General features: G+C 45.7%; 2 protein-coding genes across 2 annotated transcripts in view; one reads left to right on the top strand and one right to left on the bottom strand.

Annotated features, from left to right (window-relative positions):
- EMC4 (ER membrane protein complex subunit 4) overlaps positions 1–11,371 on the bottom strand; it is a 153,795-nt gene extending 142,424 nt beyond the window's left edge. The window contains exon 1 of the mRNA XM_078644825.1: positions 11,233–11,371. The gene's annotated coding sequence lies outside the window, so the exon portion shown is untranslated. The remainder of the gene's footprint in view (positions 1–11,232) is intronic.
- A 410-nt stretch (positions 11,372–11,781) lies between these two features.
- The window catches only part of LOC144755659 (epimerase family protein SDR39U1-like), a 100,179-nt gene continuing 92,803 nt past the window's right edge, over positions 11,782–19,157 (top strand). The window contains exon 1 of the mRNA XM_078644824.1: positions 11,782–11,929. Within this exon, the coding sequence (XP_078500950.1) occupies positions 11,914–11,929 (16 nt within the window). The 5' untranslated portion in view covers positions 11,782–11,913. The remainder of the gene's footprint in view (positions 11,930–19,157) is intronic.

The raw sequence follows: 19,157 nt of genomic DNA on the forward strand, positions 1-19,157 counted from the left end.
ATGACTGGCGCATCACCAGGGATGTGTTAGTCATTTTGTGCCGCTGTTCCGTCACCTATGGTGTGCTGCATTTACAATGCGGCGCATCATGGGGCAAAAACAGCACAGATGCGTGATGTATCTGTGCCGTAAAGGTGGCGCATTGCTGGAGTTGTATCGCAAGTGTGATGAAGCTCCAGCAAGGGTCGGGGGTGCCCCTGTCGCAGGGTTTCTGTTCTCACACAGAACTGTGGACAGAGGATTGGAACCTCGGCGAATTAGGGTGTCCCAAAACTCACGTTAGTAATCAAAAACTCCTTAGCAAGCTAGGTACAGTGTCACATTGGATATAACAAACTCTCAATGTTTAGACAATCCAGAATATGAACTTATAGTACCTCAGGATACGTGGAACTCATGAACAGTCGGTCGTTATAGATTTCTTAGAAACCAGAACATGGAGTTAAGAAGAACAGATGTGTATTTGAAATGTTTATTTACTAATGCCGTCTTCTCAGGCGTAGTACCTTAGATAATAAAAGTACACATATTATCAGTAGCAAAATTACCAGCATAGTTACTAGTACATAAAAAGTGAATGGTGATAGTATGTTAACATGCTGTAAATGAATAAGAGTTAGCAACACTTATAAGCAGCCGCGGGCCGTGGAGGGAGTTACGGTGAGGCAGGGAGGCGGGGAGGGGGAGAAGCAGGGTGGAGAATACAAGTACACATATTATCAGTAGCAAAATTACCAGCATAGTTACTAGTACATAAAAAGCGAATGGTGACAGTATGTTAACATGCTGTAAATGAATAAGAGTTAGCAACACTTATAAGCAGCCGCGGGCCGTGGAGGGAGTTACGGTGGGGCAGGGAGGCGGGGAGGGGGAGGGGCAAGGTAGAGAGGGCTCCACCCTGCTTCTCCCCCTCCCCGCCTCCCTGCCCCATCGTAACTCCCTCCACGGCCCGCGGCTGCTTATATCTCACCCTCCCTAATACACATATTATATTATTTGCTAAGAAGGTCTCTTTGTGTTGGTTTAGGGCGTGCCCATACTTTAGTGTCTTAGATTTGAAGGAATCACATCAGCATACACCAGCTCTCTCTTCATGTGAACCGCATCAACTGTTGTGTATGTGTGTTCGGCAAAGCAATATAAAACCCGCCTCATGCCCAGAATTGGCAGAAGTTGCACTTATGTTATGAGTATGAAGTCGCGGAGATCAGACCTCATAACAATTCTGTATCGTGTTGTTCTTGAAACTTTAGCACTCGCTGTACAGATATAGTTTAACAAGTAAAGCAGATAGTAGACCAATAACATATTATTCTCATGTAAACCACGATGAACTACTAGGTGGAAAGCTAAAGCAACAACTAAGTGTCGTGTGCAGAAGTTGCAAAAAAGGAAAAATGGCGTTTAAACCGGTAATGAGCCCATGCTAACTTAACACGGTGTAAAGATATCCAGGACCTAGATGACACCTCCTCATGATCCGGAAACGAACTGAATAAGATAATAGAAGTGCCATCTCATGAGAGCAGATTGCAAGTTTATATGTGGACGGTCCGCAAGGTAAAGCATTAAAAACTAGGAAAATTTAATGCTAAAGAAAAATAAAACAGCCAAGTACTTTATCGAGTCTTAAGCCAATAGGCAAGGTAAATAATAAAAACTTGACAAATAAGTCAATGAATTGTCAATGAAATGCTAGTACTCAGCATATCAAACATGAAAAAGGTCTATGACATAACTGTGTATGCAAAATAAGCTGCAACAGCCTCCAATAGGAAGTCACCGTCTTCATCCGAAAACAGTTCAGCCATCCAATTTAAAAGCGGAAAAGAACATACGTGCTCTCCCAGCACCGGATCCTCTATCACCATCAGAGGACAGCTCGGTGGGTTTTCAAGAAAGCTCTGTTCCAAGAAAGACTGTGCTGCCGCCAGTAAATTCCAGGGACCAAGTAGTCCATGCATCAATGCCACAGCCATAATCCTTTCGCCAGGACAAACCAACTCGTGAGTAATGATAGGAGTCATCAGCTGATTAAAGTCGACGTCAGGAGAAACCGGTCCGCAGAGACACAAATCAATGGCCCAATCGAAATCACAGGTCAGGCAGTGAAATACAGGCTGGACACAGGTGAAGTAGGAGAACCGAAAAGATAATCCATATGCCGTGCTTAATATCGCCAACGGCATTGTGCCATAATATTCTAGCATGCGATTGCGGAACAGTGTCAGCAGCTGCAGGGTCGGAGGTTGCATAGGAGGGACATCCATATTTAAAAATGTAAAAAAGCACAAGAGCGTCCGCTGGTAATGCAAGTAAAAATGCCAATCTACGAACCAGAGTGCAGAAAATACAATGAAAGGAAGCAGGGATGACTCCAAAGATTTTCTCAAATGAAGTCACGAGACCACTGGTAACAACTTTAAAAAAGTGTGCCTGGGACTTTGTGGAGGATGCGTTAAAGATAGTCGGAAACATGTTGCTGAAATTGAAAGGCAAATCTTAATTGAAAAGGGTGTGCACCTCTGTATGGGTGTTCGCTATGTGAAGTACGAAAGTTTCACGGGCCGAACTCAAGGCCACCTCTCTCTGAGACAAAAGAGCTCTTATTCTTGCCATGCCGTTGAAACGTGTCCCAAGGTTGGTATTTGTGGCCAGATTGAAAACTCCCTATGTTCATGTGTGGGAGGAAATAGAACATTTCTGCAGCAAATAACCCGTTCACTTACTGTTACGATAAAAGGAATACTTTTAATTAACTCAGAACAATCTTCATTATTGAGCATCAAATAACTACCATTTTCCAACAACTTGAACGTGGGGATGATAGCAGGAACTGGCGTGCCTTGCAACACGCAAGCCATATTTGGTCGGTGTTTGTTGCATGAACCGTGTAACTGTATGTGCCTACACATTAGTGAATGATCTGGCGTCTCAGTGCATTCCTCTCCATTCAGATAAACTTCTTGATCATCTTTGAAACATCTGTATGTGTATGGAAGCGACCAGACCTCATGAAGAAAAGCACTACCTAAAGGTTCATAACGACCTATTGGTATATATTTCATACAATTTGAAAACTTATATAAAGCAAGAGGCAGCGTTATTAAACCGTGGATAAGGCATGTTGCCAAAAAACCCGCAATCCTCTGCTGATGATGTCACTGAGCATGTCATGAATGATGTAATATGTGACATCATCAGCAGTGGATTACGGGTAATGGTATCTCTAGTTTACTCCCTTATAGCTGTGTTTCTTTTAACATAAGTGTCTGTTTCCTTCCCTTATACTTACTGTTTTTGGTTCGCTTCCGGTTCGCGTACCAGCGAGCGAACTAGGAAGCGAACTAAGAGAAATAGAGGTTGGCACAATTCCAAATATTGTACCAATTTTTTAATAACGGGGAGGTAGTTCTGAAAAGAACTTTTTATTTTATTTTTCTGAACATTTTTTTTACTGTTTTTGAATTTTTCGGAACAGTTTTATATTTTTTTGGGTTTTTCTTGGAGGGGGCAATGAAAACGATTCATTGTAAAGGGCTCAACAGGAGCAACAAAACAAAAAAAAGAAGTATTTATTATTTTGGGCGTTTCGGACAAACTTGCATATGATAGTCAATAGCTCTGTTGATCAGAGTGATGCTTTTTTCTCCGTAGGAAATGAATCCATCGCAAAATGCGCAGATGTGTTTTACATCACCAAATCTCATTTGTATATTTGGCACCATCTCCCTGCCCTCTGGTCCCGTTACTTCCGGTACAACAGATCTTCTGGCCATAATAGGGAGATTATCTAGGTCGTTCCGAAACTGTGCAGCACTGTAGTTGTTAGGATGCCACCTAGTCATATGGCGATGCATTGTGTAGTTTCCGAAACTGTATTTTTTGTCGGTCCCTCTGGACAGTCTATCTTGACATATAAGGCAAGTTACGTATCTTGCATTTACTTTTTTCTGACCTTTGGGAATTTTAAAAAATTGCCAAATGAAGTTTTCTTTCCGGTGAGACGTCCTGGGCTCCTCAGGCAAAAACTGCCTCTCTTCGTGCTCGTCGTCCTGTGCCTCTTCTTCCTCTTCTTGTTGAATTATAACTTGAGCAGGTGGTCCACTCTTCCTTGGATGTGGTGGAGGTGGTGGGGAAGCACCAGCTGAAGCTACTAAAGAAGCCATTGCTCAGTGATCACAAAGGGTCTTTCTCTCACAATGATGAAAGTCAGAGTGAGGAAAGAAGGAGGGATTTTCATCATTTGGGAAAAACAAGAGTTCTCAACCAATCAAAAGTGTTCATTTTAGATTATATGACCTAGTCTTACATCATTAGGAAACCAAAAGTGAAATGAACCAATGAAAAGTGTTATTACCAAGTCACATGACTTGCTGTGTTTACGTTAAGCGCTTTGCAGGGCCTCCCGGTTTGCTTCCAGAAACCTGCGCTTTGCGACTCGCTTCGCGTACCAGTTCGCTAACGTAGCACGTCATATGACGTATCACGCGACAACGTGAAACGTCATGCGGACGGGAGGCGTCACGATGTTGTTTTCTAACGCGGCACTTGCGGTAAAGAAACGTTTACCGGCTCGCGGTCTATTTCGCGGCATCAAGGTCAGCTAACGGGAAGCTTCCCGATTCGCGAAGCGGGAACGAAGAAAAAAAAATATTTAAAAAAAAAATTATTCATAAACATATAAAATATATTTTGGGATTTAAAGAAGAATACATTTTACAGCTACAGATATTAGCTGTTAAAAAACCAATGAAATTCACAGAAAAAACCATAGGTTATAGACCATATATAGTTAGGAATTAGCATTTACAAAACCTTGAAAATTCACTGAAAAAACCATAGGTTATAGACCATATATAGTTAGGAATTAGCATTTAGAAAACCTTATTTTACTCACACAAAACCATTGAAATTCCATATATAGTTAGTTGCACTAACTATATATCGCGCACCCGCAATCCACTGCTGATGATGTCACATATTACATCATTCATGACATGGTCAGTGACATCACTGATGACATCACTGATGACATCTCAAATGACATCACTGATGACATCACTGATGACGTCTCATTTGGCATCATTCTTGTGCTAATACGATAAACCTCTTCAGACTCTAATATAACCTTAGATACACTCAGTGTATACAGACACTCACACACTGCCACTCATCCATGGAGTTACTCACACACCCAGTCAGTCATGCAAAGAAACAATCTCACCTCCATTTCTTCAACTATACAGTTATACACACCTTACTTATTGAAACATATACTAACACATATTTACTCTCTTATACAATCCCTGATACAAGTTCACAATGATCGATACAACCACTCACTCAGTGGCTCTCATGCACAGTTATTTATATATGCCAACTCTCACATGTACTGTGTTTTACATATGTACTTACTATGACATGTAGCATTGAGATATCCATTCACTCATCAATACACTCATGCACACAGTCAACTGCCCATGTAGCTGTTTCCACATGCACTCTTGAACTCATACACCTAGTGAATAAACTGCTCACACATCTATGCACAGAGTCACACACCTTCCAGCCACCCCCACACAAACTCAATCTCCCATAGAAATACTTGGGCAACCAATTAATAACACATATAGCCTCTCGTATAGCTAATGATCAACACATGCAGCAGTTTACATCACAACAGACATAATGATGCACAAATTAAGACAGTTTAGTCACTAACCCATGCATTCAGTGAGACACATTTAATCACTCACTCATACAGTCAGTCACGCACCTACTAAATCCTTCATCCAGACACTTATACATCCACTCATTCTTCAATATCTAAGACATATTTTAACTTTACAGAAACATACAGTCACTGGATGTTGTCATCAGTGATGTCATTTGAGATGTCATCAGTGATGTCATCAGTGATGTCACTGACCATGTCATGAATGATGTAATATGTGACATCATCAGCAGTGGATTGCGGGTGCGCGATATATAGTTAGTGCAACTAACTATATATGGAATTTCAATGGTTTTGTGTGAGTAAAATAAGGTTTTCTAAATGCTAATTCCTAACTATATATGGTCTATAACCTATGGTTTTTTCAGTGAATTTTCAAGGTTTTGTAAATGCTAATTCCTAACTATATATGGTCTATAACCTATGGTTTTTTCTGTGAATATATATATACACACACACACATATATATATATATACACACACACACATATATATATATATACACACACACACATATATATATATATACACACACACACATATATATATATATATACACACACACACACATATATATACACACACACACACACATATATATACACACACACACATATATACACACACACACACACATATATATATATACACACACACACATTATACACACACACACACACAAAAATGTAGTCACTGTTATACGAGTGTCCAACATCTTGTGGGAAGGCAGCTCTACGCCACACACGGCCTTTGGCACGGTTTGTGTTGGATGCAGGGCCTGGCCTGTGACCAAGTCCTGCACTCCTCTCCGCACTCCCCCTTTGGGCACCCTACTCCACGCTGCATGTGGCCTTTGGCCATTGATGGTGTGAGGTTGGGCACAGGCTCTAGCTTGTGGCCAGGCCCTGCACCCAACCTCCCATGGCTCACGATGTCTGGTGTGCGCAGCGTGCAACTGCTCTTGTAGGGCCTGACCGCACTCAGGCAGACTTACTGACTATCAAAGAGTCACAACACCAAAATATAAATTGTGAGCTTATTGGATTTCTCAAGGTTTGAATATATCAACATATATAAAGCAGATATATGACCTTAGTCCAAAAATCAATAATAATTATAATCAAATATGTATTTCACACGATGCAATGTTTATTAAAAATGATTTTATAAAACAGTTATACAAAGTTTTTTTTTTTTTTTTAAGTTTCCGATTCTTGTTTTAATATTGTTTGATACGTAATGTATCAACTGAAATAGAAAATTAAAGCCCTGAGTAGTCTTCGGACAAGATGGGGAGGTGCCACACGATTTGGGGAGATGAATACACTGTACTGCCCCTGTATGGACAGCTGTTGTTGCATATACTGCTGTGATTCTGTTCTCTTCTTGACACGCTGCATGCTGAGGCAAATGTTTGTTCTTTGCTGCAATTTTGGTTAATTTGTACTTATAAAGGTTTTTTGTTAAAAACAGTTTTATAATTGCCTTTCGTGAGCTAAAAAGTGTTAAAAGAAAGACATGTTGATATTATATTTTTTAAACAAAAAAATTAAATTAACACATCTATGAGTATTTCTTTTAAAAAATTTCAGCCCACAAAATACAATCATAACAACAAGCACGAGAAAGCCTTGCACTGCAGCTGAAGAGCATAGAGCTAGAGCTAGGAGTGCTTTTAAAAATACTTTAAGTTCTTCAGGGCGCAAGAATTTAATGACCTAGGGAGACATACTTTGTTTATGCTGCGGGGGGGAACGGTTGCCCCACTTCCTGCATCGCCCCCACAACATTAAAAAAAATATTTGGTGGTACCCCTGCCTCTTTTAGGGGCACTGCCAGCAAGAAAATATTGATTATGGGGAAATAAAAAAAGTCATAGGACATTGTGGGGCACACCTTGCTGTAGCAGTGAATAATAAATGAGCAGCTCTAGCCACCCGCCAGCACCATACTGGGCATTCTGCACCTTTCCTTTGCTTCAGCCCGGGTGGGTGCAGCATTTTTTTTTTTTTAACTGCCCCCACCCCCAACTTGATTTTACATATGAGGCAGGGGGGATAGGGTCCCCAGGACCCCAACGAGGTTCTGGGAGGGGCATTATGCTCCCCTTAATATACAAGAACACCGCCCCTACTGCACTGGCCCACCTGAGGGAGGGGGATTGGAAGTGCAGAGGCTAATGCTTTTTTAGGTTTCGCCTGTCATCCGCTGCGCAGGCGAAATCTTTTGAGAAGCAGTACGGGGGCTTTGTCCCGCCTGCTCTTCCATTGGCTAGCTCCATAAATGGAGGCTAGCCATTGGAAGAGAGATCTGTCCGTCATTGCCGGAGCAGATTCGTGGGCGTTCTGGCGATTTTTACTCATCCCGCCCCTTTTTGAACATCATGCGTGTGGGCGGGTGTGGTTTTTTTTCTCTCCAATGTTTGTTTTCTCATTCCTCCGAAGATGGCGGCCGGGCAGTAGCGATCCCTGGGACTGGTCCGGACTGCACTCCTGTGCCTGGCTCGCCCGGTATTCCTAGGGGCACAACCCGCGGCTCGCCCACTGCGGCCTCCCAGCCACTGACGTGTCCACGCTGTCGCCGAGACTGAACCTAGTTCCCGTTCCAAAGTCGGCAGCTCTTGCAGGTAGATTTTACTGAAGCGTAGTGACATTTTACATTCCTAGTTGCCCCCTCCCCCAGCTCCGGGAATGTAGACGAGACGGGAGAATCGTGAATCAAAGCTGCCGGGTGGTGCTGCAGCTGCAAGGGAGGGCGGGGCTGGCTGCAGACCCCGCCACTTCTCTGACGTGAGCGAGGTGTATCTTGCTTGCATACAGACTGTTTGAGGGTCTGGTCTGGGCTCGGAAGGTTGCAGGAGGCACATGGGCTTGCCGCTTGAGAGCAGTACAGTGGGCACCCCCGGGCGCCTGGAACCGCGCACAGGGCGAACGGTGCCTTTCCCATGCAGACCCCAGCCGGGGGGGTCATTTCTTTTAACTTGGCAGCACGCAACCAACAGAGCTGACCTCTCATGAGAAGCCTGTCCCACTGCATGTCTGATGTGCCCCTACCTACCCCCCCTGTGCCTGCCTGCATACACCCCGTCTCTTGTAGGCGATCGCAGACACATGGCTGTACGGGTGACTTTACGCCTATTTTGTTAGTAAAGCCCCTTTAGTAGGGCCCCGCCTTCATTACATTTTGGTTTGGCATTCAGAGCAACATCGCCATCCTCACGGGCTAGTTCTGCCCCAGCGTAAGTCGCTGTGAAATTTGCTGTTACTGCACCTATTATCTCCTCAAATGGTTACAGTAATATGTGCTTTGTGGGGCTCGCATCATGTGGGGGAGGGCTCGCAGTGTGTGGGAGGCTCGCTGTGTGAGGGGGCCTCTGTGTGGGTGTGTGTGGGGGCCTCTGTGTGGGTGTGTGGGGGGCCTCTGTGTGGGTGTGTGGGGGGCCTCTGTGTGGGGGGCCTCTGTGTGGGTGTGTGGGGGGCCTCGGTGTGGGGGGGGCCTCCGTGTGGGTGTGTGGGGGGCTCTGTGTGGGTGTGTGTGGGGGGGGGCTCTGTGTGGGTGTGTGTGGGGGGGGGGCTCTGTGTGGGTGTGTGTGTGGGGGGGGCTCTGTGTGGGTGTGTGTGGGGGGGCTCTGTGGGTGTGCTCTGTGGGTGTGTGTGTGGCATTTTGCGAGAGATTAAGCTATTGGCATTGTAAATGACAATGCCCATTTATTTATCTGTTTTCAAAACCAACACATAAATAAAAATGTTGTCATTTACAATGCCAATAGCTCTAACTTTTGCAAAGGCGAAACCGTTGCATTGTAAATGCTTGTTTTTATGCTGTTGTGGATTTGCGGATCCAACATGAATTTGCAGCAAAATTTAAAAAGAGAGAAAGAAAGAAAGAGTTTTTGGGCCCCAATGGTACCTTCTGGACCAAGAGTTCGCTTTCTGCGAAATTTGGTATAATTCTGTTCAGCAGCCTTTTCTGGATCACTGTTCAATATTCCTATGGAAAAAAATAATGAGGAAAAAGAGTTTTGGGACACCCCTGCTCCATTTTTCTCAGCTCTCTGAGCGGAGGTGGATAAGACCTTTTCTGGGAAAGGTTTGTGAAGATTCATCAAACGGTGCCAAACTTATTAGCAAACCCAAAAAAAGCTTTTTCCAAAGAGAGCACTATGTATGAAACAAATGAGTGTGTATTCATACAACCAAGATAAGGCCTACTTGAGAAACAAAAAGTGATTTGATCCTGTAGGATCATGACAGAATATGTATAGCAACAAATAGTTGTAGTTGATGTCCAAGGTCCCCTAGGGTGTACAGAAATGAGTACTCTTATGAATATTAATCTATTTGCAAGTGTGCATTGTTCTTTGTTGCAAAGGATCCTGAAGGCATATTGAAATGGGCAGTTTCCCTGCAACAGCCCGGATATGGCAAACATACCGGGTAGTAACTATGGAGGACAATATTTGCCATTATAAACCATGTGGGCATTTTTGAATACAGAGAGACTTTTCCCGTGACCAAGGTTTGTTAGAGCTGAAACAAGCAGGGAATCTGACCCTTTTGCCTGCATGGAATAAAACCAGTTTATTACACAACTTGAGAAAGTGTGTGCTTTTATTTGCGGGAAGCTTAGTTCCCGAGACACTGGCCGCCCTGTTAAGGTCTGGGGCTCCTAACGAAGCAAATGGTGGTGAACCCACCTCCCTCCCCTCCCCCTGAAGGAATAGATGTACATGTATGTGTAAATATATAAATATGTGGAAAGCATAGTCCCACAGGCCTAATGATAGATTGGGGAATGTTTATTTATATTCTATTAACGTGACCTATAGCTTAAACATAAAATTTCATATTCTGTGCCGAAAAATGTCCTAGTTTATGTCGCACTATCCTGGAGGGTCAGCCAGTAATACTTTGCAGAAAGCGTGGTGTTGTGTCTTGCCCCTCTGGCTTTCCAGCCTTTACACAAAGCCCTCTAGAACCTTATAATTCCATTGTAAAGGTGGGCTTCAGCAGTGGCATTTGATGAAGAAAAGTTGTTGGACGACGTCAAATAAAGTGCCTGCTCATTTTTACATACGTTTAGTGTCCCACTCTTCTACACCACCTTACGCTCCCCTTCCAAACTATCAACGCTACAAGACAACATTAGGTGAGAAAGAACGGATACAGTTCATAGCCGCTGGCTAATGCCATACGTGGTAAAATTGCGCAAAGAGACATTATTTTGACCTAACTGCGGTGTCCTTTCGGAGGTATGTCATAAAACACTAATGCAGACTTCTCCTTATTGTTAAATATATGCATATAATATTAATTATATGAAAACGTTAACGTTACCTCACAACTAATTACACAAGGCACTGCTACAGCCCATGCCCACCCCAATAAAACGAGGCAGTTTACACTCTCCCAGTTGGTCAAAGACATGCGGTGCAACCTGCGACAATACAAGCCAACGTCGCGACCCCCCCCGAAAGATAGTCGTCCTAATCTCACCTGTAGTTCCTATCGATGGTACACTGGATGTACTCTAGTCCAGGGAGGTACGGCGCGTACCATATGACGTCACCGCGACAGGTTATGGGGCGTCTTTCAACCGATGCCATCTTCTAAGGGGCATTCTTCCTGTTTCCACAATGGGTGGGTCAGGTAGAACGACTTGTTAACCAAAAGCTAGACTCATATAGTTCCAGGGCTCAGTGGTGGCAATTCGGGCTGCTTCTTGGTTTATCCAGTGCGATCGTATATTTGAACTATTAGCCGAGAATCCCGCCTTTAACTCTGCAGATGCAGTGTGTTCATGCATAATAAAAACACCCCGTTCCAAGATGGCGCCTGCGTCCCTTTAGGAACAGCACTGCCCCACACGGGTGTTCCACGTTTTAGATTTTCAGTTAGAAGCGGTATTTATTTGCCGTGCGTCGACTTAAATTCCATAGCTTTCAGAGGCTTTGGGAAAAGTGCAATATGCAGTGATAGTTAATAGATCAATATACAGCTCTTTGTTCGAATAGCTATTTGTATATGCGTTCTCCTATAATTTTGTACGTGGGTAGTTGGAAATCGAGAACTGAATGCACTGAACATTTATTACAAAAGGACGCTTATTAGTGCGGGCAGCATGTGCACCACTTGCAACGATTGGCTGTCTAAGCGCATGCGCCTAGTTGTTCCACCATGAGAGTACTAGTAGGTAAGGAGGGGTGCTCGGGTTTAATGAAGTTGGAAGGGAGCCCTGTAGGTCAACATCATAACACCGGACGTGTGAGATCGGCTCTCCTTCATTTGTCGGTTTTGGAGTAGCATTCGTTTTCAGTACCTGTAAATGCCAGAGACGGTCGTGTGGGAGGTGGTGTCATGTTGGGAAAAAATACTGTCTTTCTTTAGTTTCTAAATTATAAAATGATAACTTGTTGCCAGGGTCGGATTGGGATCACAATTTGGCCCGGGCACTGACGAAAAACGTGGCCCACATTTGAGGGGCGGGGCCCACATTCGCGGGGCATGGCCCACATTCACGGGCATGGCCCACATTCGCGACCATGCCCATTCATGAAACACACAAGGAATGTAAGTGGGAGGATATTGTTCTTGGGAAGGACACGGGGCCAAGGTGACAATGTCCTACAAGCTGAGCACCTGAAAATCAGACAGGCCCTTTCTATTACCAAATTATTCCCAGCCCCTCCAGTGCAGGAGCATCTGAAAACAGCGGGTCCCTTTCTATTACAAAATTATTCCTCAGCCCTCCAGCGCAGGAGCATCTGAAAACAGCGGGCCCCTTACTATTACAAAATTATTCCTCAGCCCTCCAGCGCAGGAGCATCTGAAAACAGAGAGGCCCCTTTCTATTACAAAATTATTCCTCAGCCCTCCAGCGCAGGAGCATCTGAAAACAGCGAGGCCCCTTTCTATTACAAAATTATTCCTCAGCCCTCCAGCACAGGAGCATCTGAAAACAGCGAGGCCCCTTTCTATTACAAAATTATTCCTCAGCTCTCCAGCGCAGCGCAGGAGCACCTGAAAACAGCGGGCCCCTTTCTATTACAAAATTATTCCTCAGCCCTCCAGTGCAGGAGCATCTGAAAACAGCGGGCCCCTTTCTATTACAAAATTATTCCTCAGCCCTCCAGCGCAGGACCATCTGAAAACAGCGAGGCCCCTTTCTATTACAAAATTATTCCTCAGCCCTCCAGCGCAGCGCAGGAGCACCTGAAAACAGCAAGGCCCCTTTCTCTTAAAAAATTATCCCCAGCCCTCCAGCGCAGGACCATCTGAAAACAGGGAGGCCCCTTTCCCTTAAAAAATTATTCCCGAGCCCTCCAGCGCAGGAGCATCTGAAAACAGCAAGGCCCCTTTCTCTTAATAAATTAATCCCCAGCCCTCCAGCGCAGGACCATCTGAAAACAGCGAGGCCCCTTTCTATTAAAATGTTATTCCCCAGCTCTCCAGTGCAGGAGCATCTGAAAACAGCAAGGCTCCTTTCTATTAAAATGCTATTCTCCAGCGCAGAAGCACCTGAAAACAGCGAGGCCCCAGCTATTTGTAAATGACTCAACCCTCCCCAGCCCTTCACTGCCTCAGGGCAATGGCGTGGCAGGAGAGGGGCTAAAGCAAGAACACAGCTTCTGGGCCATCCATGGGGGTCGGGGGGGGAGGCTAAGGTGAAGAGGGTGCGAGTTCCTCACATTACCTGGCCCCCATAGTGAGACCCATTCTTCCTCCCCACTATGCCCTGAATGAAGGCACACAATTACCCCTCCCCAGTCCACGTGATTGCTTGGCATGCCAGGGGGTCAAAGAGAGGCCACAGCTGATCATCACTGAACTGGCCTGCGTTCTAACTAGATGATCTCCCCGTTGGTTTGGTCTCCCCCCTACTCAGAAGGGAGCTTACAAATACAGCTATAGGCTAGTTAGATGCTCTCCCCCATTGGTTTGGTCTCCCTCTATGGGGCTTATGGGAAGGGGAGATCATCCCAATGGGGAGATTAAAACGACGAAACACCAGGCTCAGCTGCTTTCCTCTCCCTGTCAGTGCTCTCTGTGGACTGGTTAGGGGGGAAAAACCGGCCCACAGAGTGCACTGAGACACCGGCCCTTCGGCCCATGCCCGAGTGCCCGCAGTGCCAATCCGCCCAGGCTTGTTGTAGTTGTAGCTTTCATGCCCCGGTGTTTAACTCTGTGTAACCCGCAGATTTATATAAACTGCTTAATAAATATTGCAGTTTATTTTTCAAATCCACATAGAACGCCACCACTTCTTATTTATGCGGCAAACTCCGGTGTTTCTCGCTAAAAATTATTCTTTAACTTTCTCCCACTTTATATTGGCTCCACTCCAATGCATTTTAAAAAGGAGTTTATACAGAGAGCTTCATACATGCACACGTATTGCAACAGGAAAGTGGGGGGTTTTGGAAAAAAATGGGGGGAATGGGTTTCCCCATTGACACCTATTAAAATATAGGCATCTTCAGGGGGAGACAGCTAAAATAAAGCCTTTTTGGCATCCGCCTGAAGCGGGTCTGTCTGTTGGCACGTCTGCTCTTGCCGTTCCATTTATAAGTGTCTTCTCCGTGCTCCACACTTCCGAAGCCCCACTCTCGGCACACGCGCTGGAAGCAAAGTCCGCACTGAAGTACCAGAGCCGCTTTGCTTAGTGTTGTATTGATGACAGGAACCATGTGAAGTGTTAAAGATGATAATCCAAGCTCTTCTCAATAGAAGTTAAAAGCCTTCAACATTCTATTGTTTCTCCAATGTTAGAATCTGCCATTCTACAATGATAGGTGGGAGGAACATACCTACAATAGTGAGAGGAATAACTTGTGGTGATAACTAGCACAAGTATGTTTTTTTTTTTATATATGTAACGATATGACATTACAACACTTTGTATGCTAATAAACTAAGGACCTCGTTACGAGTTGGCCGTTTTTAGATAATATAAACCAAAACCGAAGGGTTCATTACAGGGTCCAAACGTAGTGACCACATCACTCCTATCCTGTCTTCTCTCCGATGGCTTCCCATCGAGGCTAGAGCTATCTACAAAACAGCGTGCATCACCCACAAAGCTATGCACTCTTCCTCCCCTCACTATCTGGCGAATAAACTTAAACTGTCTGGAGGCTAAAGACCTTCTCGGAATGCGGAAAAGTTCCTTCTTGAACCCCCTCCTTCAAAAGGGAAAAATTGTTGGCACAATCGTTCTCAGGTAATGCGGTGAGAATCTGGAACTCGCTTCCTCCTTCGCTCCGTGCCATCACCTCCATCCAGATCTCCAAAGCGGACCTCAAATCTCTTTTATTCCAAAGACACTTTCAGAACTAATTCCCTCCTTCTCAGACCCCACCAGGAAGTTCTTTAGTCATTTTAAATTTGTCACAAATATTTTTTTTTTTGTTTGTACATCCTGTGCTTGCTGCGTTTTATATTGTGTTCCTTTTGCCTACGTTGTTTTGATTCTATGGCCTGCTATTGTTCGCCAGGAAGTTCTTTAGTCATTGTATAATTTGTCATATTTATTCTTAGTTTTGCTTGTACAGTCTGTTCATGCTGTGCTTGAGAATGTGTGCCTTTTGCCTGCGTCGCTCCGATTCTATGGCATGCTATTTTTGTTTGTTCTATTCCTGAAACAGTTCTCTCATGTAACGTAACTGGTTCAATTGTACAGTGCTCTGACACCTTCGGCTAAAGTCCGCGCTTTATAAAAATGCATGAAATAAATAAAATAAATAAATAAATAAACCACTTGATCTTTATAAAGACTGCGTCTTTACCACGCATGCCTTTACAACGAATTTCGTTGTAAAGGCATGATTGGTCAAGGTATGTGTGAAGATCCCACCCCAGCACCCTCTGCCTTAAAAATCGTCCCTCCAGCGTTATAATCTACCTGCCCCAGCCCTATTAACTACCCAGACTCACCCCTACCCTTAGCTCTAAAACCATCCCACTAGCCCAAATAAATTACCCCGACCCCAGCACCCCTACTCTGAGCCCTAAAAACTGCCCCAGCCCTGAAAAAACACCCATTCATTCCAGTCCTGAGCCCTTACATTCGAACCCCTGCCCTAAAAACTACCCTAACCCCAGCACTCCATCCCTAAGCCCTAAAAATTGCACCCCAGCCCTGAAAGCTGCCCCTCCCCCGCCCTAAATTTCGGCTTGTGCCCTAAAAACCACCAGGACCCCCACCCAGTGGTGGCTTGTGACATTTGAAAGTGGTGTGGCGTAAAATTATTGTCTTTCTGCACTGCGGAGAGCGAGCGTAGTGAGCGAGCCCGAACCAACTATAGAGGGTTCGGGGGGAACATTGTGAAAAAAGAGTGGACAAATGGTGCATTTTCAAACAAATTTGAGGAAGCAGGAAGGTTAATAACAAGTGTTCAGAATCACCATAAGGAGGTTCAGTAACTCCTTAACAAGGGACATTCCCTCATAAATTCTAAACCTGCTAGGATTAGTCAGTTGGCAAAGTGACCCCCGCAAGTTCCCCTTTGTGGGTCCAGCCTCTTAAAGAGAGGAGCATGACAATAGGGAGGGTGCATGTGTGTTTTCACTAAGTCAGAGTTCGATAACAGTATTAGGGATCCCACAGATCCCAATCCCAGATCAATAGGCCCAAAAGACAATGGGAAGCAGTATTTGCAGATAAGGTCCGCAATGTGATTCCACATTCCTTCCCTGAGCAGGCGGGAAAGAAGAACTGTTTGAAACCTTGTGTAAAAGGTTAGAACCTTTTTGTGCTATCAATTGATTTTTTTTAATGTAAGGCATACATCACCGTCTGAAGCTTTATAACCCTTATCCACAGTAAACCATAATCTTGGTACTGAAATAATATCACCGAATGCAGAACAAGCTGCAGTGTGACTGCAATTAAATAGTACGTTTGTTAACCATGCATATCTATTACTATACTACTATTATAAAGAGAGAGCCCAAACTTTTGAGGTGGGTAAGCTCAGGAACTACAGCGCCAACCGGGACACCGCATGCAGCATTGGAAAGGTGAGGCAAAGCAGATGGACATAGGCTGTACACTAGCGCAACATATACTTTGCAAGGGACAAAGCACGTTGCGGGACAAAGTAGTCCGCTGGAAGTAGCACCGGCTCTGAGGAGCATACGCCGCCTGCAGCATGGGAATAGCGTCTGTGCAGGGGTGTGAGAATAGCGTCCTACTGGAAGTAGCACTGGCTCTGAGGAGCATACGCCGTCTGCAGCGTGGGAATAGCGTCTGTGCAGGGAATAGCGTCTGTGCAGGGGTGTGAGAATAGCGTACCGGCTCTGAGGAGCAAACGCCGCCTGCAGCGTGGGAATAGCGTCTGTGCAGGGAATAGCTTCAGTTCAGGGGTGTCAGAATAGCGTCCTATGACGTGGGCAGAGCGTCCCATGGTGTGTGCGGATTGCGTCATAGCGTCCAATGACGTGGGCAGAGCGTCCCATGGTGTGTGCGGATAGCGTCGTATCACGTAGATGGTAACGGCGTCTCAGTGCACTAGGGCACATTGTGCAGGCCAAGACGGATGAGGCGCGTGTGCACACTGTGTCATTGGGGTAAATTCGGGACACACACAGCATCGCGTACAGAGGCACCCGGGAACATTGTGCAGGCCAAAACGGGTAAGGCGTGTTTCCGCACTGTGTCATTGGGGGGATTACAGACACGCACAGCATCTGCATCAGCACAGCACAGCTTTGCGGTGCCACTTTGGGATACTGTGAGGCCACACACGCTGAACGTTGGCGCCGTCATTATTAAATGCAGAGCCTGTCATTCTTTTTTTATACCCGGACAACGTCGGGACGGGCTGCGAGTGTGTAAATATTTGCAGGCATCTGAACACTCCAAGATGGAGGGCTGAGCACACAAATGTTTTAGAAACAGCTGGCGCCATGCACATCAGCTTTGTTCTTTTGTGGCCTCATTGACAATCCGAGGGGTTGTGTTTAAGAAATAAAATTGAAAGTACACATAAGCAGACACTTTTTGGCGGGTGTGCCTATAATACAGCATCACAGGGATGTACGTGTCATAGGGTAACAGCGACCATATCTGTCTGTGCCAGGTTTACTGCTCTAGAACAGACCGGGGGATCTCAGTAACTGTACTGGTGTGGGGATTGTGAGAAAGTGCCATCTTTCTTGCCTTGGTATGCCCCCACTTTTTTTCTGAACTGCTGATGTACCTTGACTGAGTGTGCCCTGGGTCCCTGCCAACCAGGTACCCAGGGCCTGTGTTCCTTCCCGACAAAGAAAAACAATACTGAAACAAAACACCCAATTGGCATCTGTGGCCACCTGTCAGCCCCTAGTAAATGGTACCCCAGGTACCCAGGGCATGGTGACCAGAGAAGACCTCTGAGGGCTGCAGCACTTATTGTGCCACCCTCAGGGACCCTGTACCCTGGCACCCACACACTGCCTTTGCAGGCTGAGTGCCTATGTACAGAACTAAAGCAAGAGTCGACATGGCACACATCCCCGTGTGACATGCCAGAACCCACTGCCCTGGCATACTTCAGTCACCCCTCTAGCTAGGTGCCCTATGCCAGAGGTGAGGGCCCAGGTGCATGAGCCCTGTGCCCCTACAGTACCCAGGGCCATTCCTGGGCACTGTAAGTGCAGCGTTGCCATTTAAGAGTATATGGTGCTGGGAGGTTGTCATTTACGAACTCCACAGCACCATAATGGCTCCACTGAAGACTGACATGTTTGGTACCAAGCTTCTCAGCATATTAAACCCGCACTGATGCCAGTGTAGGATTTAATGTAAAATGCACGAGAGGGCATCTTAGAGATGCCCTCCAGAAACCCGAACCGACAATCCACGTCTGGGCTGAGTGGCTGCAGAGGCTGCCACACAGCAGACATGTTGCTGGACCCCTGGGTGGAGAGCCCCCCGCTCTCCTGGGTCTGCAACAAAGCACATCCTGGGCGAGGTGCTATGTCTCCTCCCCCAGGATGGACAGGGGAAAGCTTCAAAGGCATACCGCCTCTGAGAGCTTCCCCAGACCATTTGCTGTACCAAGCAACCAGCCCCCCACCAGGCCTACCCCCACGCTGGCGGGAAAAACTACATCAGGAAGGGGCGGGTGCCAGCCTGTGCCAACTCCACCCCTCAGGTGGAGGAGGCCTGGTGAAGCACGACCCTGGACCCCGGCCATCTTGTATATGGGGAGTCCTGCCCAATCCCAGCTAGTCTCCTGCCCCCCTCCCACAGGAGAGGAGCAGGCTAGGGGGTGTACTCACCCCAGGACAGGGACCCATTGGTCCCTGCCATTGCCCTACCTGTAACGCCCCTAAATTTAGTATTTAGGGGCTCTCTGAACCTTCCTTCCTTAGATCCCGATACCAACAAGAAGAAAGAAGATCAAGAAGAAGAAGACCCGCCGTGCAGCTACTAACAA

Source organism: Lissotriton helveticus, chromosome 5_1 (genome assembly GCF_964261635.1).
Source record: "Lissotriton helveticus chromosome 5_1, aLisHel1.1, whole genome shotgun sequence".
NCBI lineage: Eukaryota > Metazoa > Chordata > Amphibia > Caudata > Salamandridae > Lissotriton > Lissotriton helveticus.